We start from the raw sequence: 27,030 nt of genomic DNA, 5'->3' as shown, positions 1-27,030 counted from the left end.
CCCTCAGTTCAAGAAGGACAGGGAACTGCTAGAGAGAGTCCAGCGCAGAGCCACGAAGATGATTAAGGGAGTGGAACATCTCCCTTATGAGGAGAGGCTGAGGGAGCTGGGTCTCTTTAGCTTAGAGAAGAGGAGACTGAGGGGTGACCTCATTAATGTTTATAAATATGTAAAGGGCAAGTGTCAAGAGGATGGAGCCAGGCTCTTCTCAGTGACATCCCTTGACAGGACAAGGGGCAACGGGTGCAAGCTGGAACACAGGAGGTTCCACATAAATTTGAGGAAAAACTTCTTTACGGTGAGGGTGACTGAACACTGGAACAGGCTGCCCAGAGAGGTTGTGGAGTCTCCTTCTCTGGAGACATTCAAAACCCGCCTGGACGCGTTCCTGTGTGATACGATCTAGGTAACCCTGCTTCGGCAGGGGGATTGGACTAGATGATCTTTTGAGGTCCCTTCCAATCCCTAACATTCTGTGATTCTGTGTAATTCCTGAGGAGTCAGGCACAAGGTTGCAGCTGTTCATGTGCCTTCTGTTCCAAGAAACTCACCCTTAGTGTTTCTTTTTTAAATGGTTTTATAGAAAAGAAAAAGATTGTTAGTCAAAGGAAAAGTGACGAAGTGATAGAGGGAAGGACATTTTGCCTTCTAAATTCATTGAAGTGACAAGGCTGTTCCCCATTTTGTCCCAAAACACAGGAATTCTCGTATCCTGATACTAGTATTTCTATAAAGCTTCAATGGTATTTCTGGATTGAAATCCAGACACCTTTTTCCACTTTTATTTATACTGATTTATTTTAAATGTTTTTATAAAAATACCCTACATTCTAACATTTGTAGTATGTTTTAAACATTTGAATTTGGATAACTGAATCAGAAGGAATGCATTATGATTTGTTTTTTAAAAGAAGTTTGTTCTCCTTTTCCTCCATCATTATCAGTGGGGCATGTATGTGTTCCTGGGATCCCAGCGTTCTCAGACGCGCAGCGCTCACTAACAATGAATTTGGAGTTAGGGCCATGATATGTGACTTTCTTTCTCAATCTTTTAACTGTGCAAGTGTTGGTGTGTGTTATCACCTACACGCATGCTTCCAAAAACAGTGATGTTATACTAGTTCAGAGCTTGTAGGCCAATCAATCAAGAACATTCCTGAATTAGTAAATAGAGCATGAATCTACTTGCAGTTATTTTTCTCTAAAACAGAGTGATATCCTATATTTCTGTTTAAGCCTTTTTCTGCATTGAACAAAATCCATTGGCAAAATTCTGATGGGTATCCACAAGAGTGGTTCAATGAATTAAAGTATGTTGATGGAAAACTGAAGCTATCAGTGCAATGTGAATTGGATAAGTATATTGGATTATTTAAGTTGCAAGCTTCTGGGTCAGAGGCTGTCTTTGTTCCATGTTTGCACACTGCTTAGCACAATGGTATCCGAGAATAACATATATGTATATATCTATAATATTGTAGTACTAATAAATGTAGTAATTCCTAGAGAGGCAAAAAGGGAGCTAAACACTTCTGAAAACTGGTGGTGTTCAGATCAAGATGAATGCCTTCATGTGTTGGTATAGTAGTTTAAGATGAACACTTCAGTTTTGATCAGTGCTGACCATGCTGACAGCTTGAGCTGACAACACTGCCCAGGCAGGAGTTAACGGCCTGCTAGCTGGCTCGTTTTCCCTGCAGAGGCTCACTGCCCGAAGTGGAGAAGGCTGAGGTGAGGGGCTCTGTAGTTGCACTTGCAGAGGGGAAGTTCTGTTCATGTCAGTCTGGCAGTGGGACCTTAAAATCCACTGTCTAGTAAGGTCAATCAACTGTACTCCTGTTAGGTGCATGCAAGCACCGTGCACAGCGCTGTGCTGCAAACATGCATCAGGTTGAGTTGGAATGGCCTGGCACTAAAGTGGGATCTCTGTGCTATACTTTTATTTATGGCATCTGTGACACAGTGCTTAAATGTATCTTCTGATGCCAAGCTTGACAGCAAAAGAGACCAGTCCCTGATCACTGGGAAGGTGCAATGAAGGTAAAAAACATTCCAAATGTCCCAAAGTAGCAGCTACCTGAATAGGCTAAGGGCAGAAACAGTAATATATGGCGTCACTGTCATGGGGCTACAGCCTGGTTTGGAACCTGGTGCAAAATCTGTGGAAGCCAGTGGACTTGCATTGACTTCAAGGCCTTTGATGATGGAGCTAAAATGATTGCATTCTGACTGTGTGATCATGCAAATCATGCTGAGTTGTTGGGATAAGCCTTGGGTACAAACTTAAGTAACAGTTGTAAAGAGTTGTGTACAGGTCTGAAAATAGGTTTTGCAATGCTGGGTAATAGGGATGCATGGCAAAAAAAAATCTGCAACCATTTTAACTGGCATCAGTATGCATGAAAAGCAATGTTATCATCACCTTGGAATATCTATCATCTCAGTGCGCGTTTGTGGGAGAGAGAAACAGAAAGGGAGAATGATGTCTGGCAATAACTACGAATAAAACATCTATTTTGGTTTTTTTTGTTGTTTTTAAAAGATTTATTTATTCCATTAATTCACTAAATAGTTACAAACAACTTTGATTCAAAAAAGACTATTTACAAGGTGAAAATAGCAGTAAAAAACAGTGTATGCTGTCTTTGAAACAATAAAACGTTGTAATTCATAAACAAGAAATAACAGAATGTTTAAAGATGTAACTGTAGGACAGAAGATTTTTATTAACATTAATGTTAATGTAGTGATAATCCTTATCACCTGGAAGTGTGAACAAATGAGTCACTTAATATAAACTGAATGGGATTCATATTGTGGGTACACCAGGACTGCAAGATTGTGTCCCGGTCTTTGGAGTGCAATGATGTATTGCTCACCAGTGCTTATTTTGTTAAGATGTCATAATAAAGCAGGCCATGATCGTGTTGAAGAGTATTCATAATAACTGTAAACTTGAGTAGATACAAATGTCGTTACATAGCATTTGTTTAGTCTCATTGGACAGGCCGCGTTAAAAATATTTTCAGTGGTAGGCAACTTTAGAGTACAAAGCAGAAAGGTTTTAAAAACATAGGAACTGAGAGTTGTGTGGGCTTAACAAATGAGCATGTTCTTTCAAAGATCAGGATTTTGTATAAGAAGATTAGGATACTAAAAAGTAGCTTTTCCAGAGCCATCTCTGCAATCCAGGGGTTTTCACTTACTACAGCTATGCTTTAATTTCCTTGCCTATAATGCTGTGACCCCTCTTTTGGGGCAGATTATTGGGGCATTTCAGCAGGTGCAAAGAGACTTTGCAACCAGGGTATGCACAGCTTGAAAGTGCAAAGCAGTTATTACTTACTAATGCACCTGAAAGCTTGCTGCAGTTTAGTGAATTACTAGACTAAACATTAGGACACTCACTACACCAGTAAGATACCAGAAGAGCCTTTGCTGGCCAGGCAGGCGTGAGCTAGGTGGTGAAGGTCTGGCCTCCACAGCTCCCAGGGACAGACCTTTGCGTTGCCACCTCTTGCCGTGCTGCTGGCATTGATGGATGGATGATCCTCCCTGGCCCCAGCCAGACCAACCAACCTGACTGGCCTTCTGTTTTTTTCCTTTAGGACTTTATACCTTTCCACATTGGGGTTTTACCTCTTGAATTCTTGAGCTACTAACTGTGCCTCTCAATCAGAGGAGGTGTAGTTCCTTCTAGTTAGAGTAAAATTTAGTGATCATGACCTAAGGCACTGCTAGCTTGTGCATATCCATTTTGGAACATGTTCTACATTTGTAGAAAATTAGACATTTGCATCTTGCTGCTTGAGCAGAGTAGCTGAACTTCCATTTTATTTCATCCTTGTATCTTTGGTTGGGTATTTCTTTCTTAGGATCAATAGCAAACCAACAAAGATCTACAGGACTGTTTCAAAGTAATATGCTTCTGGTCATTGCACAGTACAGCAGACAGTTAAGTAGAGATGTGACTGAAAATCTTTAAAAATTTGGGGGTCAGCTGTCAAAACCTATGCAAGTTCAAGCTGTGACCCGGTGATCTCATGCTCTCATAAGTCAGCTTGAGCCATGAAATTCTACGTTCAGGAATGGGTACTGACTGAATAACTGATACTAAACTATCTAGAAGTTAACAGTTCTGTGATATGGAAGTGTCATTTTTTATAAGACTGAAACCAGTGCCCGATTGTTATCTTTAAAGTCTATGATCTTTTTCACGAACACGAGAGATAATAATATAAAAAAAACCTAGCTGAAGTGCCTTGTCTTTGTTTGCAAAAAGAACTACAAGCTCGTAATGCTTTTTTGCCCTTAGTTTGCTGCATATTAGCTGTCTCATGCTGTCTGGATGTTCTTGAAATTAAATGAAACAATAGGGAGTCAAAAGACATTGTTGGCCTAGCTGACTCTGTTAAACATAAGAATTTGATGTAACACCAAGAAAAAATATTTCAGTCCTGTTGCAGCTTGATGTTGATTGAAGGGAGAGGAGGATTTTGGCTGAGTGCATTTTCCTTTTTTGGTTTGTTTTCTACTGTTGCCATCTCTCTAGTAGGTATAGGATGGATATAGGACATGAGATCTAAAAGAGAGAAGCTGCTCCCTCAGTCCAGCTCTGGAGAAGAGTATGGAAGAGCATGGCGGGTATTTAGGTTAATAGCCATGTCAGAAGGGTTGATGGTTGTTTTGAACTCAGTATTTGACTATGGTACATCTGAGGGGGAAACCTAAACATGGGTTTATAAAACATTGCACACCAACTGCTGGGTTTGCAGTGGGGTGGTGGTAGGAGAACGTGGAGTTTACCTCACAGATGGTGCAGGTGCTCTTTGGAAAGCGCACCATCAATTCACTGCTTCAGGCTTGCTTTTGGTAGTTACAGAGGGATGACGTTAATCTTTGTCCCGTCTCCTTCAGCCACTGCATTCTTTGTTGTTACGGAATAACCTAAATTCATCAGTTGTGTAGAAGCGTAGTTTAATTGGCTTGACCTGAGAATTGTCCAGAATGTTTTCCTTTCTGACCTTACTGTCAGTCCAGGGGTGGGACTGCATAGTTCTGGGCATGCAATAGCATATGTGGGAAACAACCTTGCAAATTATTTACATTAAGTAATAGTCTTCTAATAAATAAAAATGTATCTCTTCACTGAGTTTCAGAAAGAATGTACTTGATGTTCTAATTCCTTGAGTTAAAGGTGAGCTCTTATGTTATTTTATACTTTAAAGAATGCAGTAGATGTAACCTGAAAAGCTTCCCACAATCTGAAATCATAGAGATGCAACATTGCCTGAAATTGAACAGTGAGATTTCAGATCAAGTATTCATGCCTAAATGTCTTTTCCTTATGACTTTGTTTTTAATCATTCATCTTTTCAGAAAATCATCATACACCTTCAGACTAATGAGCTTCTAAAATTGTAACCTCAACTGTTTAAACTTTGCTGTTAAATTGCAGTCTTTCACAGTAGATTCCTTCCAAGATATTCAGAAGCAAATTATGTGAACATTTAGTTAATTTAACACCAAAAATGCTTGTCAGCTCTCAGTAATACTTGCAGCATTAATTTTCGTCCTTTTTCAAGCCTGCCAGCATTTAACATAAGTTGTGCATGATAATTCTTGATAATACTGCTTGTAGAGTGGTATTTGCGCAAACAGTTTAATCTCCTTGCAAGCAGATCACATCGGTTGCCTTACTTGTTCTTTGTGTGCTGGGAGGCAGAAGACCTGCTGACGCAATCAGAGTACCGCAGCAGGACACTGTTGTCCTTCAATGATTGTATTTCTGGTGGCAAGGAGTATGATTTCTCTTGATTTTTGGAAAATGAGATCTAGCACAGATAATCGGTGAAGAAGCAGATGCCGTGGCCTAATGTTCTCATGTCTGCTGGAGATGCAACAATCTGCACGAGGAACTACACTTTCTATCAGTTCATTTTCACTTTCTTTCAAAAGAAAATAAAAATATAGACTAAAATAATGTTAGCATGGTTTTAATAGGATGAACCCTAATGCTCGGCTGTTATTCAGGTAACCAGCAGTAGTGTTCTTGCTAGTATAGAACATTGAAGTGAAGGTTTTAGTGTACCAACAAAAGTATAGTAAATGTATACAAATAATTTATAAATTTACAAAAGTATTAAAAAGTGGAAATTTTTAGTGGAAAATGCCATTATTTAATGATCTAGAAGATGAAATAGAGATGAAATAGAGAAACCATCCTACAGTTCTCTTGTGACCTTGAGCAAAGTCACTTAAGCTCTTTGTGTCTCTTCCATGCAGAGAATTGTATTTACTGTTATTGTTTGGTGTGGTGTCCTTATATTGAATAACAAAAGTCATTTGAACTTAGTCAACAAAAAGTCCTATTAAACTGTGATCGCAGTGCTAATGCTTTTATATTGTTTGAAATTATTGTACAGGTAGAGATGAAATCTCTAGGGCAGGGGTGTGAAAATGCAGGAAATGCTGTTAATTAGGTATGCTTACATTTTGTTTTCTCACACTTTGGGGAAAGATACTCAGAAAATGCAGGCCATCCTCTGGAGAAGGCTGTCTGACTGTACTACAGCTCTGTACCTACTTCTCTTCAGTCACAACTCCTGAACCTAAAGAAGAAATTGACTGAAGCTGGGTGGCATGGAAAAGTAAGACTGTAGATCTCATGTATCTTCCAGGGATTTTTAATCTATATAGTGGGAAGTCTTTGTCCTCTTCCCCTTTGGGGGATTTGTGAGTAAATTTCTTGACCTCAAAAGTTGCAAGCCCAAGATTTTTTTCTTTTAAAGATGAAAGATGATTTTACTTTTAGTCACATCTTTTCTTAAGTTCTATAGAAGGTGACACTCAAATGTAGTTGAACTGTTATAGGAAAAATTTTCAGTCTGTGTTAAATATACCTTGTTTATAAATTTTTATAATTAATGTTTTGTAGCTGGAGACATACAACTTAGGTATAAAGTGGTCCCAACTCTACTAGAATGAGACACACATCTTCAATTCAGTGCCTAGTCCTCTTCTTCCTCTCCCGGACCAAATATCTTCTGCTGAGTATCTCTGACTTGTTTATTCTTTAATGTCGTGGACCTTTGCTAATGGAGTAAGGTGTCTTTGGCCTGTAAGCTGGTGGTCATTACGCATTTAAAATGAGGGGCAAAATCCAAAAAAACCCAAGTCTTTTTTTGTTGTCCTTTATGATGCTTTCAAATTATAATCTCAGATACTTTTTATGAAGCAGGACAGCTGAAACAGTTAAGATACCAGAAAAGCTGGAGCTCTACAGTCACAGTTGGACCTGTACAAATGTCTGTGTTTTTTTTTTTTCTTTTCAATTGGATTCAGTTTCTGTCCTTTATGTGAAGTCTTACAGAAGGCCAGTTCTGCCACGCAAGTGAAGGAGCGGGCTTAGTAGCTCCCTAAGGGCAGCATTCTTCTTGCTAGAACTAGACCTGCTTGTGCATATACACTTCCCCGTGTTTGTCCCATCAGTGAACTCATTTCGTTTCTAGGGCCAAGAGAGCATTGTAAATTAGATTTCGAGTTTAACATTTCATCTTTCTACTCGTACTCTTTGTTGCAATTTAATACTAATTATGTTGACAGCCTTTATGAACCATTCCACAGTCTGTAAAAGGAATAATTAGTAACAGTTGAAATTAAATCTAGTTTTCATATCAAGCCAGTGTAGTCACAGACAGCATGCCCAAATTCACATGTTCCCATCCTGTACATCCTTACTTAAGCATGACCCGTGATTATGTGGTTGCCTGCCTGAATCATGGCCAAAGAGTTGAGTTTAAGTGTGAAAGTCACAGAGATACCTCATGCATCTACTGTGTGATTTGCACAGGAATTACCAATAGAGCAATCAACAGGCATTAGATAATTTCTGTTCTATTAAAGGATTTTTCCAACACGTTCAACATGTAGACTGCAAGACAGATGCTATAAGTATAGATACTGCAAAAGGTAAGTTCAGTTGCTGCTGCATCTGGACTTCTCCCCTCCAGTATAACACAGAGTGACAAAAAGTAACTGCTCTTTCTTGCTGAAAATGTCACCTGCTCGAATTCCCTCAGAGCATAGGATTTCATTCCTTTCTTCAGTGCTTCACTGAAATTAATAGAAATGAAAAGTCAAAGTCTTGAATGAAGGCCAAGATATCAGGCAACAAAATGGTCTTGGTAAAAAGAAATTGGCAGTAGAAAGAGCTCTCTCATGTGCATGGTCTTTAGAGAAAATACTGCAAGATCTTTTCTTCTTTTTTCTTCTTTTCTTTTTTGCTAAATGTTTGTCATTAAAATGAGGATGATCCCTCCACAAGTTATTCTATTCTGAAAGCAAACAACAAGCAAATTTGAAAATGAAAAATTATCAAAACCAAAAAGCCTGGTTTTAATCTCCGTTTTAATGCCAAAGTAAGGAAGAAAGTAGAAGAGTCAGACTTCATATAATCTCACACTCCCAGTATTACAGAATTTGATGACAATATGCCAAGGCCTAAAACAGAGTAAAGAAAACCGTAACTGCATCTGGCATTTTTGAACATATTACAGTGAAGATCTCTTAAGTATTTTCTTTTTGCGTGCATTTAGCTGGGCAACACTGCTGTCTTCAAATCTGGCACTGCAGAGGTCTGTGTAAGCAAACGAGGATGATATTCCTTTATTAAATCACCAGAGTTCATCACTACATACTGCTGTATTACATTTCTGATAGCCTGACTGAAACTATGGTATTCTCTCAACTTGCATTTGCCTTGAGAGACTTGTGACAGATGTCCGTCCTGTAGTTCATCCATGTATGCACTCACTCCGCTGAGAGGCATATGGCACCAGAGAGACACAAAAATCTGTCTTCTGTGTAGATAATCTTTCTCGATCCCTAGTAAATGAACGTCTCTGGATTAATCACGAAAATTCACCCTGAAGTATTTTCCTAGCCTTCTGATTGTTTTGATGAAAAGACCACAATTAAAAAAGAGAGAGCACGACTCTCTTTTTTTTTTTTTTTTTGGAGATTTTAATCTCGTGCTGAAGTTTCAGACATAAAAGTATAAGTGGAAAATATTTATGTTACAAGTGCTTTCCTTGTTTCATTTGCTATATAGCAATATGTAGTTATGTTTTTATACTTTATGTTTCATAACATTAAATATACTAACTGTGCCAATACATCAGTAACAAACTTAGTGAAATCTGGCACAACTTTCAGCTAACTCTCAAAAGTACACAAACTTTGGGTTTGAAATTGTCTTTATAAATACTCAGTAAAATCTGTCTAGTTTCAAGCAATGTGACTTACAGAGACTAAACTCAATACAGCCTTTATTTTCTTAAAGGAAATTAAAATATATTCAAGGAATAAGTATACTTTATCTTGATTTAGGTTAAGTGTATGGCTCCAGCAGTGTCCATGGTACACGATGTGAGCCTAGTCTCAAATCTGAGGCAGTCAGTGAAATTTTTTCCACTGACTGCAGGCTTCTGCTCTGATCCAAAGTTAGTTTAATAAAAATTCTGCCTAGATTTTGTAAAATGGTTACTTGTAAGGTGCTGTGCTATATAAGACAGTTTTATTCTCCAGTTTATCCAGAACATATATTTTGATCAATCTGTAGGGTATTTTGGTTTTCATTTGTAAGGAAAATGGAATTGGCTTGGACTTTTTTTTGGGGGGGGCTTTTTTTTTTTTTGGTCATCCATTTCCAATGTTCATTGCATTAGAGAACATGTGTAGGTTGGTAAAATTGTTGATATTCTCATGAAGTTTGGACCAAAGAAAAAAAAGCAGGCTTTATGGCTTCTTCATTCCTTTTTATGGAAGGCAATATATCAGCTTCTGCTATAGAAAACCAAGATATTAAAAAATAGTAATTTGCATGATGATAAATGAAATCAGTTCCATGAGATAAAAATACCTTCAGAGTGCTCAGTTTGTCAGAAAGTCTTCTCTGAGAATTCAGCATCATCTTTGTTGTATATTTTCCCCTCCTCCTCTTTTCTTCCCCCTTTTCCCACATACAGGAGAAAATAAAGGCTAACTTTTACCTAGTTCTGCCATTTTATGTCAGAAAAAAAAGGATGGGCTTAAATTTAAGTGCATAATGATTCATTCTGATTTCTGAGACTTCTATTTCTGAAGTTTTTCTTACAGACTTTGGAAGATTAAAGGAAACCTTAAAAATAAGGTTCATTCTTACTATATTGACAAATTTCAAAGATTATACTATGTAAAATAAAATATGGCTGCAGAAAGGAAATTTACATGCATATATATATCTTTTAAAATGAGATTACACAGTGCAGTGCTGAAAAATAAAAGTTTTCACTCCAGTTTGGTTTTGTCACTTCAGTTTAGTGCTTTTATATTAATTCATTATATATTCTTTTGACTGTGTTTATAGTGGCTTCTTTTACTGAACCTTATTTGATAGAGATGATATACTGAACTACAGAGAGAGCAGTCCTTGAATATTTTGGGTTTTATTTCTATTAGTCAATGCATTTGTGGTCTGAGTACTTTCTGGATTACTTGTTGAATTTTGCTTTGAAAGCAGAGATGCTGTTTACTCAAGAGAGTGGTTTGTCAGGGATTGGAATGGACATGTTCCCTTCTTCAGCTCCTGTCCTAAACCTTTAAGGAAATATCTCTTTCCACTAGATTAGAGTCATGCTCTCTCCATTTTGAATTCAATTTAAAGTTGAAATAGCTTCAAAAATGTATTCTGTGATACTTTCACAATGTGTATCCTAACAGGTAGGGCAGTGAGATGAAGATGTTGATGTGAATCAGCTTTGTGCTTGAGAATGGCCTTAAAGCAAGTTTGCTCCCCATGGTGACTACTCTTGTCATTAAGCTGCTAAAGTAAAAAGAGGGTATCAGCAACTCTTTTTCCTGTGCCTTGTGGGAAGCCTGATCGATTACTTGTGCCCTAAGAATTTTTCCATCCATGTTGCTTCATGTATGGATACTGAGGCATTTAAAGGGCTATTTTGCTGCTTTGGGATATGCTGCTATTTTTGGCAAAGTGAAGAATTTCGATCTTATGCAACTTTTGGATGTCTAATTTAAGATATTTATTTTTAAACATACGTTTTGTTATAGAGGACTTTGAGTTCCTTGGTTTTTAGTCGGAGCTTTGAGCATCGAGGCTAATGAAACTGTGAAGTACGGAGCTGAAAGGTGAGAAGGTGAAGACCACCAAAATAATGATAAGCTGTAATAAAGGTGGTTAACTTCATGCAGGGAGTCTGTCAGAGAGCTATGAAAAATTAAAACGTGATTTTTCATTTCCAAAAAATGAGGCAGAAAATTGTATGACAATAAAGTATTTTGTGCTATGGTGGTCCATCCCTGGAGCAGAGCTGTACTTTGCACTGAAAAAGGTACTAGTATGTTTTTGTGAAGACTAAAAAACAGCATATGATCATGGAATTATGGAGCAAATTGTAATACGCGTGCCAAAGTTCATGAATAAAGATTGTTCCAGACCTTACTGTTCAGTGCCAATTGCTACTCTTGATCCAGCAGCTAACAATAACCATTAGAGTCTGAGTTTGCCTCTTAACATTTGAGCGATATAAAGCATGCTTAGTTTTTCTGCACAGTCTGGGCATGTATATAGGAGTTGGGAAAGGCTAGAGAGTTCGGTTTTTAAAATCTGAAAGCACCCCTGCGAAACATGAAAACTGTTTTTGCTGGAGACAGAATACCATCAAATGTAAATAAATTTCAGCAGAGCTGGGAGAAGCTGAATACCTGAGCCTGCTCCATAGTGTAAGGAAGCTAGATCTATCCGAAAGAAGTTTGTCTGAATATAATAAAATGTATTAGTCCAAATACTTAACACTGGGCAAAATTTTACACAAAGGATAATTAATATAAGTTTTCTGAAATGGGAAGAATCAGTCATGTAACCTTCATGACAGCTGCTACTGTTAGTCCCAGCTTTCATCTCTGAGAGCCAGAAAGGTATTCCTACTGACCTTACTTTCTTTTCTGTTTCTCTTTTGCATATTTTATTAAAATGGGTGATGTTTAGACACAGTGAACCTGATTGTTTTTCAAAGCAGTTAGGATATATGTTTAAAAAACCCTGCTGTAGGCAGAACTCATTCAGGCTGGTAGGAGTTAAGGGTTGGTTTAAGACTCTGACTACAGCTCTCCAAGATCTTTCATGTTATTCATTATTCTACTGAGTCACAACAAGCATGTTGGAAGTAAATATATGTTATAGCTAAGTTTAAATCCCCAAACAATCATTTCATTTCCTTATTATGCTTCTAAATGTTGAAGACGGGATGCATAAATTTTTACATTTTCTTTTTAGTTTAATTAGCTTAACAATTTTATTAGGATGTTTCTTGATATACATAATGATACTCATAACAGCAAAGCTTTATTGGCATCCAAAATGTGAGATGAAGACAAAGGCAGAGTAAGAATTCTGAGATAGATAAGCATGGGAACACTAAATGGAACCATTTTAAGGGATGATCAGCAGAAACTCTGGCAAAAAAAAAAAAAAATGGAATAGAAATCCTAGTCCCACTGAAATCAATGGGAACTTTGCTGTTGACTTCAGTGGAGATAAGATTTTACTTCAGTTATATCGCTGCAGGAACAAAATAGATTGAAATACTGAAAAGAACACAGTGGGAGTAAGAATATTATTATACTGGGGGATAAGCCCCAAAGGTGAGGTTTGGGGGGTGGTGGGTGTGTTTCTTAATCGAGGCAAGAAAAAATTCTCCTTGAACAAACTCTCTAAAAACTTTCATAAGACATATTAGTGTTTTGATATAGCCTAAGACCTTCTGAAGCAGTAGTGATCACTCTATTCACAGCAGTACTTTTTTTGTACACTGATACGGAGCACTCCTACCTTTGCTGCTGTTCCTCTTAGTGGATTGCCGTCTGTCACAAATTTAAAGGTTTCCCAATTTCCCAGTACTTGTAGAAGTTATTTAACAGATTGTCCTTAACAGTCTTATACACTTGTTGAATGCAGGTTAAAAAAAAAAAAAAAAAGGCTGGTAATACTTTTAAGGAGCTTCAGCAACTTTGATATCTTCAGATTATGCTTGTAGCTGAATGACTTCTCTTGGAAAGATGGAAAATCTTTCCATCCCCCATGGCTGCAGACAGGTATACCGATTTAGCAGAACGTGAGCTTTTTACAGCACCAGGAAAACGAGGCAAGGCCTTTACCAGTGGAGGTCAAATAAAAGTTTGGTACCCTTTGGAAAAATGGCAATTAGTCCTTATTTCTCTACTGGTAAGTTACCCATTGCCTAGGCATTGAGAGGTAGATATCTAACAGCAGCTAGGGGTTTAAATAGTTTCATGTCTTCACACTTACGTTTAAACTGCAATTTATATTCAAGAATAATGACAAAATTTCTTAAAACATGCCATCTCACCCGTGTATTTTTATGTTGATTTATCTCTCTCCTCTGTCCTCTTGTTTTCTTTTAGATTATTTTTTCTATCCATCTTAGGTAACATATGCTACTTACATAATGATACTTAAAATTTCTCTGTTGGATTTAATAGTTTCCCATAAATAGTCCACAAATACGCTTAATAGAAAATCATGAACATTTTGACCCTGTGGAAGCAATCCAGACAGCTTACTCGCACACGTTATTTTTGGTTGGGTTAGAACTCCTACTGATGTGGGTCTGTCTGTATGACACCCAGACATTTGCCATGATGTTTTGCACTTTCATGAACTGTTTTTTGTGACAAGAACGTTTTTGCTGCCGTTCATAAATACTTGGGGGATGTCAACGGACATGTTAGAAAAAAGACAGGGAGTGACATGCGCTTTTCAAGCTGCCTTTTTGATCTTAAACCCGTCAAGGCAGGCAAAATTTCTTCCATTGACTTCATTAGACTGAGATTCAGCCCCGCTGTTCCTTCCAAGTGCCGTTGTGGTTTTCTTTTTTCCCTTTCTTTTAAGCAGGAGGAAGTGAGAAGGAATAAAAAGACCTGTCTATTATCGTCACTGTATTAACAGATAAAAAGCTGCCAGTATCTACCATCTAACTAAGACTAAAAAGGCACTTAGTAACAGAATGGCCTGATACTGTGGGAGAGCTCTAATAGCTGGTTAGATCAATCAGTGTCTCAGCAGAGTCTTGACAACTTTCTGATTTAATGGGCTGAGTCTGTTCCAGCTGTAATTAGTCTAAAAGTTTTCCAGGTTTGACAAGACTAAACTCAGCCTGCATTGCCGTTGTAGTGCAGGTCAGGAATTTCTTCATGATTGTGGTAAAAGCAGGCAGTTTTCTTCCCTACAGAAAGGGTCATCTTTTCAACAGTTTTTTAGTTCTTTCCTTGACTTGTTCAAGAATGCAAAACCAAAGATGGCAGAGTTATCAGAGGCTGTCCATGGAGGCAAGATAAACTGAAATGAAGCTGCTAAGTGTGAATTAATGTGCCAGTGGTCAAGCTTAATGTTATACTTCATTTCTTATTACTTGTTAAGATGAATGTGTCTTAAATGTCAATATGTCAATGTGTGATAACTGTGTGCGGATGATTTACCAGTTAAAGGAAACTTCATCAAATGTGAACATAGTTCTGAAGGAAAGTAGTGCTGAAAATCACAATACCAATTGTGAAACCAGAAGAAAAAGACTGCTGTTTGATAAAGAATCTGAAGTATTGCTTTGACAACCCAAGCCACTGCAGTACTGTCAACTGAGAAAATATATTTATGTCTTCCTGAGATGAATGGTAAACCTCCCACTCAATTTGGCATGAGGAGGAATCAAGCCATGCTATTTTTGCATAAATCTAATCGTTCATCTATTTTTGCATTAAATTAGAGTAGTCACAGGACTTACATATGCTGGTTGGTGAGAACTGGATAGTGGTGTTTCACAGGATGAGGATTGCCTGGTGAGTAGCATGTTCCAGCTGCAGCACTGCCTGCCTGCTGGCATATTCCTTATTAGAGAAGGAGAGAAAAAGTGATAAATAATACTTATGCCTGTGTGACTTCAGCCAAGGATTTTCCTACCTCGGGGGAATGCCCAGCTTTTCTAAATGACCCTTTATTCTGCTGCCATGTGAGGCTGGATGTGATCCAGAAAATCAACCTGTTTATAGCTGCAGTTTTAACACAATTAAATACTAGCTCTTATCTTCAAGTGGCTCACTGTGTTCCTAGTGCAAGTTTTTATTGACCAAGAATAGTGGGCTTTAAATATTTAAATAAATATTTTTGTAGTAATTAGAACTTTAAAAATCAAAATCTTCTTAAAAAAAAAGTTTCATCAAACTGAAGATTAATGACAAAAAGCTTACATTTTGGAATTTAGTTGGTAATGACTGGATTTTTCTTTGTGTGGAACTTGTCACTGAAAGAAAATCTTTGTTTCTTTTTCTTTACTTCCTGAACTTTTAGGTTTCCAAGCTGTTCATGGTACAGTACTTTCCTGTCGGATTTCAGAGCTCTCAGATACAGAGTAAATAGATAGTTTAGGAAAACTGCAGTTGAATTCTGGAGTGTGTTACATCCAAACTGTCTTTCACAGTCCAGCTGGAAGGAGGAGATGTTTGTAGTGGCTGATGACAACTGACAGTGAGCGAGACAGCTCTCCTCCATCTCTTCATGTGGATGGCTTTTCTCCTCACTACAATGTCCATTGCAATTGGCTCTGCTTGGGGTAATCTCAATAGAGAAGTGAAAAATATAGTGAGGGGAATGACTTTTCTCAGGCCTTCTGGTGACTTGAGTGCAACACATTAGAGATGCACTGATGGAAAAACATGGGAAAGTTTGACTTCTGCTGTGTTCGTTTTACCGTTCCCTGCATAAATTGATAAGTTCAGTCTTTAGGGCTGTGGTAACTTTGAAAGCAAGTCAAAACCACGATGAGTAGATTCTTTTCCCCTCCTCAAAACAAAACAATTTAAATGCCTCCGGTGCTCATTTTCAGGCATTCCCATGGCTGTACAAATAAGACATTGCAATTCCTACTTCTTTAAGAAATGGCTTTTCCTGTTTTGATATAGATGTAATAATTTGCTGACTGATGGTGGATGCAGGGTAGCCAAAGAGTCCCCTGACTTTGCACATTCAGGCTTGAATCCCAAGTGATGGTGGTGCCTAATAACATAGCAGAGCACTTGGAAGTGTATGCCGGCACAACTGTAATCTTATAAAAATCAGCAGGATGTAGGCAGGTACCAGAATTACTAACCACAGAGATTCAAAAATCATGAGTGAGGCTGCAAAAAAACAAGACAAAACCAATCCACCTTTCTATAAATTTGGCACAGAAATGATGGGATTATCAGGACAGTGACACCCTCCTTTTAGATTGTCTCTATTTTACTTACAGATTTTAGCATGAGAAGTCATTCCTTCAACTTTCTGTGTACAGTGAGAGAAAACGAGGTTTTTGGTTTTGTGGAAAGATGAAATTGCGTTGTAATTTGCATGCATTGCCATGCTTGAGCAGTTGAGCCCATAGAGAGGGTACGAAGTATACTTTGTTTCGTAGTCACAGTAAGGTCGTAAGTATTGAAGGTGATTTTTAAATTAAGTATGCACCGTTTGATTGCTGAACTATAACCTTAAAATTACAAGCAGGTGAAATATTCAGAGTAGGAAATCCAAGAGGTCTGAGCTAACAAGATAAAAACATTTGAACAGGTCCTTGAAGTGTGCTACTAAATATGGATGCAGATGGCTTTAATGAATATTTCATCTAGGGGACCTTACTAATTAAGATCCATGTCTCCAATGCAACTTGAAAAACTACTGTTGTGCTTTGTAAAATTTAACCCTATGTCACCTTTGTTAAATGATCTATGTGTAGACTGGCTTCTGTGTTTTCTGGCATGGGTGAAGGAGGATAAATGGATAAAGACTCCATTATCTTTTCCCTTTATTGTTCAAGGCTTAAGAGAGAGGTTTTGATGTTCTTTATGTGAAATTGGTGTTTACTTCAGGAACTTACTGAGTTGTATGTTTGAATGTTCTGTTCCCAGTCATAGCAAGATTGCTATAATTATCACCATGTAGGGCTGAAATTTTCTGAGGGTGTAACTATTTGGACAACATGTAGGAAAAATCAAAAGCATTGCATTGCATTTTCATCTTCATAAGCAAACTGTTTTCTATCTGAAGTACAGAAATGTCAAGGTTCAAAACGCAAAGAGGAGCATTAAAGAAATGTATTCTAAATATTTATGTAAGCATTTATTGGTATTTAACTGAGTTGCTGGCCTTAGAATACGTGTTGTGGCTTTAGCTCCCTTCTGTGAAGTTCAACCAAGCCTATGGTTCATATCACTTATGATACCCTGTAGGGACTTGCATGATGCATAGGCTTTCTTCTTGCCTTCTGGATGGGATGAATATTTCTCTCTCCCTGCATCCATATATTTCACAAGTTTGCTGTTGTTCTTTTTTACTACTCTTGTTGCGGTTGTGGTTGTCATTATTTGTGTTGCTGTCATCCTTAGGAGCTCCAAATGTGGCCTGTTAACTGGATTGTTCTAGGTGCAGAACAAAAAACCTTCAAAGGGTTGTATGAAGTATGTGAGAAAGACAACACTGACACCAGGAGAGAGAAGAGTATAGGCAAAATGTGGAACAGACTTGTTTGGAGTGATTGCTGTAGTTTCTGGCAGTCAAAGAGTTTTTAAGTTGTTGTAACCATCAGGGCACAGGTGGGACTTTGAAGAAGGCATTTTGCAGATATTTATAGTGAATAACTTGCAAGTGAGAGAATAGGGAATTTTCCTGAGAGTGCCTCTGTGCTCACTCTGCATTCCTGCTCTGTCATGGAGACGGCAGTCCAGAAAGGAAGAAAACTGAAGCAATTATTTCAGTTGTGGAAAGCAGGTTGCTTAAGGATTCGTGAATTAATTCCCTCATGGCCCTCTGTGACCTCTGTGACCCACTGTGAGACACGGATTTAGGAACTGGCTAAAATAATACCCTTGAGGATCCAACAGCATAGATAGCTAACCTGAGGCTTCACAGCAGCTGCAGAGGTTATTGCAGCCTTGAGGCTGCTGTGGCTGCCACAGGTAGTCTCTGTCGCAGAGCTACTCTGTCTGGGGAGCAAAATTCCACCTACATTAGGCTATTAGGCATTTTTCCCCCACAGAGTGAGTGGTGACAACAGGTTTTAGCCCTAAAATGTGTTCTTATGGCTTCCCAGTGATTATGTATACGTGTCGTGTGAAGACAAGATTATTCATCTAAACTTGTTTTCTTTGAAGGAGAAAATGAACATATTCCACTACAGTGTTAAAACCAAGACAACAAATGGCCCATCAAGAAATTACACTTAATAGGTGACTTAACACAAAAGGGAGGTTTTGCTATGTTTAAGGTAAAGATCTTTTGATGACAAGAAATGTAATGGCCTACTTTTCTATTTATCTTGAACATGTTGAAGGAGAGGGAAGATCTTGGGTTGTCTAAGACAGCATTTACATGATAGTTCATGATTAGATTTCCAATCAGGGATGTGCATTTAGGCCAAGGAGATGGAGATGTGCTCTGCTGTCTGCTTGCCCACACATCCTTTTCTGACTTTCATATTAGCCTCAGACTGCAGCAATTATAGTAGACCGGTGTCTTATGCTGCTGCAGAGGATTAGCAGGACTTGTACCCCAATAAAGAGATTCTATTAAAAAACAAGAGGTTTCTGCTATTTTAATAATAATAACAGAATACTGAATTATAAACCATCCTGAGTATCTCTACTACTAGTGCTATTGTTGTACTTTCTGTTTATTTACTGCTGATGTAATTGTATTTGTTTTATTCAGTTTCTTATAGCTGCTTTTAAAAAGGAACTAACTGTAGAATACAAGAATGGTTGTATGACCAGTTAATGCAATTTCTTTCTGACAGCACAAAAGTTTAACAAAAGTTTTCATGATAAAGAAATTGTTTTCTTTTTTTTTTCAGGTACCACGATCAACAGGATGTTACTAGCAACTTCCTTGGAGCAATGTGGTTGATTTCAATAACTTTTCTATCCATTGGATATGGTGACATGGTACCTAATACATACTGTGGGAAAGGAGTCTGTTTACTCACTGGAATCATGGTGAGAGTTTCTGAATTTATTCATTGGGTATGAGATTAAATTTGCTGCAATTAATCCCAAAATTTGTGGTAGTCATGAAGAAATATTTATTTGCTGGCTTGTAGAATATATATCCTTACTCACACCAGTCCCATGGTCTTTCATTCCTGGTAGTGGAATGGAGGACTTTCTTCCTCTTTACATAAAATTTAGCAGCTGTGTTATGAAATACAGAGAAACAAATTCCACCCTGACATAATTCGCAGCTTCAAAATCTCAACAGAGTCTTTCATTAAATGTTAAGGTATCATATAATCTCAATTATCTTTGGACATGTGTAGTTGGACCAGTACTAATAATGAACCTACAGTTCTGACTTTTGTTTCTTAAAATTAAGTTACTCACAAACAAAGAAATATGATGGTGGCTAATCTCCTAAAGCATTTTGCTTGAGCGTAGTTTTCTACATTATTTCTTAGAAGTCTAATAACATACTATCCATAGCATTCCATTGCTTTAGGTGGATTTATGTAGTTCAACTTTCACTGTAAGAGTTCTTGTTACCATTGATACGATTCAGCAACTGTTAGTCCATGCTTATTCAGTATATATTTATAAACTGTACTTAATGTCTGGTTTTAATTTTTCTGTATTGCAACATTTGGTCAAAGTTAGGCAGGAGTAAAATGATGTATTATAAAGTCTGGGAAATTTATGCATATCTACAGTAAATTAGAAGTAAAAATCTCCGGACTCTGACGCTTTCATTTGTATCAGCTCCTGTGTAAACGTCCCTGTGAACGAGAAGGGCAGAATGAGCATCATATATACTGTATATAGCAGTAAGATACATATTTGTTTCTGAATTTTTGCTGTTGATCATAAGTAATGCAGCTCCAATATCTACTTTCTGTTAAAACAGGTATATTGGGACTACGGCTGAAAACAAATGGTATCAAATAGTTGCCCCTTTTGAACAGACGTTTTGGTAAAATTTTTGTTTTTAAGACTATATTTTGTGTCCAAAGAGTAAAATAGTTCAATGCATTTTTGCAATGTTTAAGTATTTTTTCAAAATGCCTTTCTTTTTTTAAACATCTGATGGGTTTCAGATCATTGACCTTTATTGAGAAAGACTTCCAGTATATTTTGCAGGTGGTCACAAATGCATATCTCTTCAAATACAGAGTTTGCAATTTAGTTGGAAAGTACAGGCTGAAAAAAGAGGAATGACTCAGAAGGCTTTTTTAAAGGTTTCTGGCTAAGCTCAAATCTGCCATCTTCTGGGGTATTTGCCCTTGCCTCTCTTTCTGAGCTGGATTTTAATGCCAGAGAGAATAAAACATGGTCATAAGTTCATTAGGAAAAAAGGAGGACAAGCAGTATATATTGCCACAGGGATGTGTAGCGTGGGGACAGAACCCTGTTATAAAGCTTTCCTTCTTCCCGTGCACTGTTTAGAAATAAGAAGCAAATACTTGAAGATGCAGATATCAGATCATTTTGTTCACTCAAATTGTTCAGCACTTTTTGGCATTTCATTATGAAAAAACTTACAGGAACAGAAATCTAGGACCTTCAAAGCCCTGCAGAAGTGCAATGAGAATAGTAGTATTGATAATAATCATCTATGGGTTTCACACTGCTATTGCATTTATGCTAGTGCAAATGACAGCAGCATCTGGACTGTTATTTTGAATAGCTGTGGGTAGGCTTATGATTAATTACAGTGAAAAAAAGGTAAAAATAAAATCAGAAATACAGACTCCATATTATTGCAAATGTTATTCTATACACCTGTGAATGAACCACACAGCAGCTGAAATTATAAGATATATTTGTCATTTTGCTTATGCCAGCACCATTCAGATTCATATGTAAAATTATCTGTGGCAGTTGCTTCCATTGCTTTGGTGAAAAACTAAAGTACTGAATAACGTGTACTCTTTCCACACATGGCATTTCTTTTTCACAACTGAAACAAGATTCTGTTGAAAATTAGATTTGTGAAATGTATGGATGATACTCACGTTCATATCTTTGATTGATTGGTTTTGATGATTAAAAATTCTGCAGCTGCTTTGGAAGCATGAAGGCTCCAATCAGAGTCTCATGGTAATGATTTTGGGATAAATACCTCAGAGACAGAAAGCATTCTCAACCAAAAATAAGCAAGCCAGGTAGCTAGTGCGATGACAGGTAAAACAGTACTGAAAGCCTGACCCCTAATTACGTTTTTAAGGACATCTGCAATATGGCCTTCCCAAACGTCATTTTTGTGAAAAAAAATATGAAGCAATGGGAGAAAGTCAGATGTTGAAATTACTCTTTTATTTCTTTTTTATTTTTTAATAAAGGATCTGAAAGATATAAAGTATGAACAGGGAACATAACGAGCTATTTTCCACCCTAACCTGCAATACCAAAAAGCTTATAGGTCTTGAATATAATTCTTTAAAACCAGCTACTCTTCTGAAACTTGTACAGTAACTAATCAATGTTTGTTGTGGAAAAGATAAGATCCTAAAAGAACGGACTTACCGATTTTTATTTCAATAGGAGTGGTTGATGGTGTAATTAAAAGATACACCAGCATAATTGTTGAGTGAATGTAACAAAATCAAACTGTGTGATTTTAAGAGGAAAAATGCAATTCCCTAGCATCTGAAGTAGCAAATATGTTGTTGGATTAGTGTGATCAATACCAAATACCACTGAGTTTTTGCTTTTGGATAAGGTCCCTGTTAAAAAGGGTGGAAAGGAGGATCAATAGAAATACTTGTGAATACAAGAGTAGTTACACAGACTACTGAAGAGTTAATATTGGCTCTGCAAAACTGGTGGCCCACGGAGGGCTCCTTCAGTGTCTTGACCGAAATGAAGGAAGAGCCCAGGTGCCCTGGTTCTCCTCCCACTTCTGCCTCAGGAAGTACTTTCTGTGCAATGGAAATTGGACTGCTCAGGCTGAACCCTGCATTGTGCTTCAGCCTGGGAAGTAGGTTTTATGCAGTCTGCTGATGGCATCAAGTTGTGCTGGCTATTGAAACTGCAGCTACTGCTATCTCGAGGCACTGGTTCAAGTGGCATCTTTTAAACTCTGCAAATGCACACTGCTGGAAAATAGGAAAATTTTTACACATATTCAGATTATTATATAAGGAAAAAAGCCTTGAGAATCATTAAGAGTAAGCCAGCAAAGAAGTCTGATTAATATATTAGTAAAATTTAAAAAAAAAACCCAGCCTGTGAACAAAGAAGGCAAATACTGAAAAAATAGGTAGTTATACTGAACAATTTACTTTTTGATCTTGCAAAGCACTTAAATATGTGACATTTTAATGAAAATACTGACACAGCATGATACACAGTAGGTGGCATGGGTTAAGGCAGAGATGCTTTACAGACAGGCACGTGAAACTGAACTGGGTACCTCAAATCGATTACCTGTTGGTGTTTTTCCAATGAGATTTCACTAGATAGCAGTAGTAGACTATGGGCCAGGTGGACTATAAATCGGATAGCAAATGTGTCCTCTGCCCTCTGTATACATTAGGTAGATCTGCAAGAGCGTGATGGGTGCATACAAATGTGAGTGGTGTCACTGTTATCAGAATAGGATATAGAGGAGATGTGGAGACCTATGGCATCTTCACCATGCCATGCAGCTCATCGGAGTTTTGTCTGCCCACTGAAGATGCCATCCATGGTTGTCAATGCACACCCAAGCAGACCTCTCGTATCCTAGTCAGCAGGCTGAGCTTAGCTATAGGTGGAGCACTTTGTGCTGGTGCTAAGAGGAACTGCTTATACAGGCAGCACTTCCATCTCCTTAATGGCTTTTTGAAGTTAGGGCCTTGAAGTCGTTTGCCAAATTTTCCTTGCTTTATGAGGAGTATAACGAAGTTAGCAAAAATTTAAAGAAGGGAAGTAGAAATTGGTATAAGTAAAAGGAGGGGGCAAGTGTGAAAATATATGGGAAGATTCATAATTATTGACTGTGAGATGGATAATTTTTACAGATCTCTGTAAGCTTTTGTACCTACACAAGATAAAACTATGGCAATCCATTCTTGCAACTCCAAATACAAGGTTCTGTTGCAAGGTTTGAGAAGGACCCTTTCCTTTTACATCCAGCATTATATGGTGAGATAGTGCATTTATTGTATGACGCAAATGCAGAATCTTCCTGCAGAGACAACCACCAACAGTTAGAAGCAGACATGCAGAACTAGTAGGTCAAACCTATGCTGCTACAATAAAATGGAGGAGTTGCAATTGTCCTGTCACAAGATGCACAAGGTGGTTGGCTATAGCTTGGGTGTGAAGATTGCTTTAAATGAAATAGCCTTTTTTTCAGTGTCTGCCTCACTAATACTGGAAATGCAGCATAAATGCTTCTGCTATTGAAATGAACTCCAAAGAGATTGTTAAGCCTATGAAAGAACGAAGTAAATTAGGAAAGTTTTCTTAAATTTACATTTAAAGATGTTTCTTTTGGAAAAATTTGAACATCTTTTAACTACAGGATTTGAACACCACTCATGTAAGTGCAGAATTCTTATTATAGTAGTCGCAATGCAGTCAATGTATATAATCTGGCCTTAGGGATACTAGTTTTTATCAGTTTTAAATTGTGAATCAAAAATGAATCAGACCTGATGATAAAGCTTCTCACGCTGTAGCTTTTAATGTCCTTGTGGAAGTCTGCGTTTAGTTCAAAAGAGTCACGATTCCTTTCCTATGCATCACGAAAAAAGTGACGAGGATGAGGTGTTTCTGAGAATAGGGGACTCTTCATCTAGGCTTAAGTTGTGGTGTTTGTGCATACAGTTTTATCTCAGACTCAGACTGATCTTACCAACAAGTACAGGGAACTATCTACAAGAGGAACGTGGCACCTAGAGTAGTATAGTTTTTAACCATATTATTTTTTTCTATTAGCAAAATCTGAACTGTAACATCTTTGAAATTTAGTATTTACTAGATTGTAAGAAAAGGAGAAAAAAAAGTAGACTCTAACTGCATAGTTGACATTGGCTGCAGATCTTCTGGGATGATTTCTGAAAAAGAGAAAAAGAAGGGAAACGGATTTGAGCAATGAAATATGAAAATTATTTAATAGAACTTTCTATGGATAATGTCCAAAAAGGTCATAAATTATTTTGCATAACAATGACTAAAACATGGGATTTTAAATGAAAACTTTTGTTTACATTGTTCAATTCTGTAACAAGTTGCAGAAACACAATTGTTTATTAAGCACAGAAGTGTATTTTGAATCACACTTGAAGAGCTGAAAAGGTATGATTAAGACTAATACACTGCTTTGTGAGCAGATAGGTCTGGTTGAACTGATCAAAGCAACTCCATTTTCTGTGATAATGGTAAAAGAATAATAGATTGTATTGCTATTTAAAGGTTTATCTAGAACATTTTGCACATTGATCAAGAATCTGTAATATTTTTATCATTTCTAGTATCTGTTGGTAAAAAGTCAGAGCAATGTGGTGAATAGTTTTGTGGACGAGAAGCCTACTAGAGGAATTTCAAAAATCTAGAACACAGCTCAGTTTTTACATCCCTGAGAGTACAGGAAAATATGAAAAGCTTTTCATGCAAATCAGTAGCATCTCAGGTCCATGTCTCAGATATATGGTAGAATTTAATTAAGTTGGTTCTGAGAGTTCAATAATAAATATAAGTGATGTCAGGATTCAGAACAGATTATGTTTATTCCTTCTAACATAATACAACTTAACTGGACAGTGTGTCAAGCAAAAATGTAATACGGAGAAGACAGTTAATCATACTTGAATTATTAGGATTGAAGCTATTAAAAGTTGGGCTGCTGAGAAATTCTTCAGCTCCTTTATTATTGTTGTTCCAGAACAAAATGGAAACTTTTGTAAGGAACAATTATAGTTTGAGATTATTTTATGTCTGTGGCTTGTTGGGATGAAATTTCTAACTGAAGTAAAGAAAAATAAATTATCAAAATTGAGTTGAGAAGCTCCAGAGGGTGATCCCTGAAGCAGTGGTGTTTAGGCCAGTAATCTGAAATGTGAGAGGATGGCAGAGGCTCTACCTCCAATTGTCAGATTTAATACAGCAATTTTAATATATTTTTACATGTATTCTCATGCAACTTTTGTATTTACAACACAAGTGTAAAGAACATCATCGGTACCTGTTGTATTGAAGTGTAATGTTTCCCATCAGCATTGTAGGCTGTTGAGCCTGCTTGTTTAGTGAAGAGATTTCACCGTCTTGCTCAGCAAAAAGGTTTTTGCACATCGGCGGAAGCTGTCTTGATCTCCAGGGGTTTTTAGCTGTATGACCACTGAAGGTTTCCCAGGAGCCCAGCCACCAGAATGCATTCACTTCTTGGCCTTCTCTGAGTTAACACTATTATCATTTATAGGTTCCCCTGTAGAAGAGAGATTGTGTTCATTTTATTAATCATCATTTTCTGTGCTCTCTCAGAAGCCTTTCCCAGTACCCAGAATTACTCAGGGAAAGACATTTACTCCCACTACCACTACCCATTACTGTGTCTGACAGTATTTAATCAATTTCATATTTGTATACGACATTTAATACTCTTTATAATTCTTATTTTTGCAACATTGCTGAAAACCTTACAGACTAATTAGAAGTAAAGGAATCTGCTCATCAGCTGTTGTACAGATTAGAAGTTTAAATGTTGCAATAAATTTGTACCTATGGTGCAGAAAAATTCTGCTGAAGACAGTAGTAGCCAGGCAAATATTGAATATATGAAAGTATAAATAATGCAAAACTTTTTTAGTTCACCTTTTTGGCTGAGATGGCTTAGTTGTTGTACTATTACTCATCCTATTTTGTTTCAGTGTTGCAAGGTTACACATCTCTCCCAGTAAACAATGACAAATGCAAAACCACATTTATACAACTCCATTTCCCTGGCCTCTGTCTTGTGGATGGATTCCTCCCTCAACTTCTTCATTGCTTGTTTTGGTGAGGTTTTTTTTTACTTCAAGTAAGATTTCCATCTCCCCCCAGCCCTCTTCCCTGGTGATCCTGTAAGTCCAACTTCCAGAGAGCCAGATGGACAGAGTACCTTTTAAATTCTTACAGGATTTTCATTTTATGCAGAGCAGCAGGAGGAATGTTGTGCCCTTTCTGGCGCAGAGCTAAATTTCACACCAGAATCGTATGTCTGCAAAGCGGGCCTTCTCTCTCCCCCAGTGGATCCCAAGGGAAATGAGCAAGAAATGTGGCAACTGCCTTCTTTCAGCTACAGGCAAGTATAGCAGGACATTTCTGTGACAACTACAGCACTAAAGACTGCACTTCGCTTCCAGTCCAGTATACCAAAGCTGCCAGGAGAGTTTCAGCTGAGACACTGATACACAGTGTTGCTTCCTTTCTCCCCAATAGCACCCTCCAGGCATATATATGACCTCCAGGCAGTTGCAGAAATGGCTCAATTAATTGTTGTCTTGTAGAGGTATTTTGGAACCTTACCAAAGAAAGAACCAAGTGGAAATGCCAGAGGCATTTACTTAGACGAGTAGAGGGTTTCTCTGCTGACCAAATGCTGTTTTCAGTGCGGCTTATCAACCAGTGCTGACCATTCTTTGCCTTAGATAACCCTTTAGTTGAAGAGCTGCAAGCACGTCTCTTTGGTTATCACTGAAGCTGGGCCTTTGACAGAATGTTAGATGCAAATGCTAGACTTCATTGAAGGCTGAACCCTGCAGTTATGCAATCACTGTGTATTGCACCAGTGTGAACCCTCAGTCTCAGCATGTGTGAGCAGTCAGATAGGCATGGTCTTGATCCAAACTTCATAGCCCCACCCTCATTGGATACTTCGGTTGCAGAATCACAGAATCACAGAATGGCAGGGGTTGGAAGGGACCTCTGGAGATCGTCTAGTCCAACCCCCTGCCAAAGCAGGTTCACCTAGAGCAT

The 27,030-nt window shown here is 37.7% G+C and overlaps 1 protein-coding gene across 2 annotated transcripts in view; it reads left to right on the top strand.

Annotated features, from left to right (window-relative positions):
- Window positions 1-27,030, top strand: part of KCNN2 (potassium calcium-activated channel subfamily N member 2) — a 74,522-nt gene that overhangs the window by 30,686 nt on the left and 16,806 nt on the right. Inside the window, exons 5-6 of one of the 2 annotated variants that reach the window (XM_068423093.1) lie at window positions 8,598-8,636; window positions 18,954-19,095. In XM_068423093.1, the coding sequence (XP_068279194.1) occupies window positions 8,598-8,636; window positions 18,954-19,095 (181 nt within the window). The remainder of the gene's footprint in view (window positions 1-8,597; window positions 8,637-18,953; window positions 19,096-27,030) is intronic. The other variant, XM_068423092.1, reaches the window with a different exon arrangement.

The sequence above is a fragment of the Nyctibius grandis genome, chromosome Z (assembly GCF_013368605.1).
Source record: "Nyctibius grandis isolate bNycGra1 chromosome Z, bNycGra1.pri, whole genome shotgun sequence".
NCBI lineage: Eukaryota > Metazoa > Chordata > Aves > Nyctibiiformes > Nyctibiidae > Nyctibius > Nyctibius grandis.
This window is presented reverse-complemented; position numbering and strand designations above follow the sequence as displayed.